Below are 1,729 nucleotides of genomic sequence, written 5' to 3'. Positions count from 1 at the left end.
CCCCTTGAGTCGGGTCTAATCCCCCCCCTCCCCGACCCTCCAGATGCTCCTAATATAAGAATAATAAATGTACATAGATATTTTTTATATTATATATATATTAAACTGTGCAGTAGGGCCTTGGCTTCTCTCCTCCCTCCCCTCTCCCCCCAAATGCCCACGTTTTGCCCCCAGATTTGCCTGTCCTTTGCATAGGAATGCCGATTTGGGGCTCGCTTTGGTGGCGGCTGGGTAGGGGTTTTTTAGGTGGTTTTTTGGGGGTTTTGTAGGTAGGTTGGGTGATGTAGGGGGAGGCCAAGATGGCCGCCAGGCTGCCTGTCAAGATGGCTGCTGTTGGTTGCGTGGATAAGGAGCAAGATGGCTGCCCTGCAACAGGGTGGCTGTTGTTGAGCAGTGGTTGGGATCAAGATGGCTGCCATCGGTTGTATAGATCGCAAGCAAGATGGCCGCTGTTGGTTGTGTGGCTAAGGAGCAAGATGGCTGCCCTGCAACAGGGTGGCTGTTGTTGAGCAGTGGTTGGGATCAAGATGGCTGCCAGGATGGCTGCTATCAGTTCTATAGGTCAAGAGTAAGATGGCTGCTGTGCCACGCGGCAAGGTGGCTGCTGTTGAGCATTGGTTGGGTTTAAGATGGCTGCCGGCCCACCGAGATGGCTGCCATTGGTTGTATAGGTCAAGAGCACGATGGCTGCTGTGCTGATTGGTATCATAATGGCTGCCATGGGTTCTGTACGTATCATGGCGGCTGCTGTTGAGTGTTGGCGGGTTCAAGATGGCCACCAGCCTGCCAAGATGGCTGCCATTGGGAGTGTAGATCGCGAGCAAGATGGCCGCCATCCTAAGGAACATGGTGGCTGCTGTCGCGCGTTGGTTGAGATCAAGATGGCTGCCATTGGTTGTGTAACTCAAGGGCAAGATGGCCACCAGACGAGGCAGTGCAGTGGCTGCTGCTGAGTGTCAGTTGCGATCAAGATGGCCACCGCTGACTGTGTAGATAAGGGCCAAGATGGCCACCAATACCGTGGCAGAGCAAGGCTGCCATTGGCTGAGCAGGCCAAGATGGCCGCCATTGTGTAATTGAAGGCCAAGATGGCCGCCAATGTGATGGCAGAGCAAGGCTGCTGTTGGCTGAGCCGGCCAAGATGGCTGCCGCTGCCACACCCACAGCACAAGATGGCGGTAATGGTACGCAATGGTAACCAGGCCTGGTGGCCATCTTGACTTATGCTGTTGCCAAGACAACCTGGTGGCCATCTTGAATCCTGCTGCCTGTAGAAGGGGCTGGCAGCCATCTTGGCTCGCCATCTTGAATCCCGTTGCCTGTAGAAGGGGCTGGCGGCCATCTTGGCCCGCCGTCTTGAATCCCGCTGCCTGTAGAAGGGGCTGGCGGCCATCTTGACCCGCCATCTTGAATCACGTTGCCTGTAGAAGGGGCTGGCAGCCATCTTGGCTCGCCATCTTGAATCCCGGTGCCTGTAGAAGGGGCTGGCGGCCATCTTGGCCCGCCATCTTGAATCCCGCTGCCTGCAGAAGGGGCTGGCGGCCATCTTGACCTGCCATCTTACATTCCTTGGGCAACCTAGAGCTGTGGTGGGGTCAGCAGCCATCTTGGTCCCTACTCCAATCAGCCCTGCAGCCCTCTTGGCCCCTCTGTCCTTGGCAGCCATTTTGCACCGCTATTCTAAAGGCGGCTATCTTGGAAGCCATGCTGAAGCCCCTCCTGCTCCCCC

General features: G+C 56.2%; 1 protein-coding gene across 1 annotated transcript in view; it reads left to right on the top strand.

Moving 5' to 3' along the window:
• The window catches only part of ATP1B2 (ATPase, Na+/K+ transporting, beta 2 polypeptide), a 7,760-nt gene extending 7,565 nt beyond the window's left edge, over positions 1–195 (top strand). The window contains exon 7 of the mRNA XM_010571170.1: positions 175–195. Within this exon, the coding sequence (XP_010569472.1) occupies positions 175–195 (21 nt within the window). The remainder of the gene's footprint in view (positions 1–174) is intronic.
• Positions 196–1,729: the final 1,534 nt, after the last annotated feature.

The sequence above is a fragment of the Haliaeetus leucocephalus genome, unplaced genomic scaffold (genome assembly GCF_000737465.1).
Source record: "Haliaeetus leucocephalus isolate CR32 unplaced genomic scaffold, Haliaeetus_leucocephalus-4.0 Scaffold308, whole genome shotgun sequence".
Lineage (NCBI taxonomy): Eukaryota > Metazoa > Chordata > Aves > Accipitriformes > Accipitridae > Haliaeetus > Haliaeetus leucocephalus.
The sequence above is the reverse complement of the archived record's forward strand: the minus strand, read 5'-3'. Positions and strand labels throughout refer to the sequence as shown.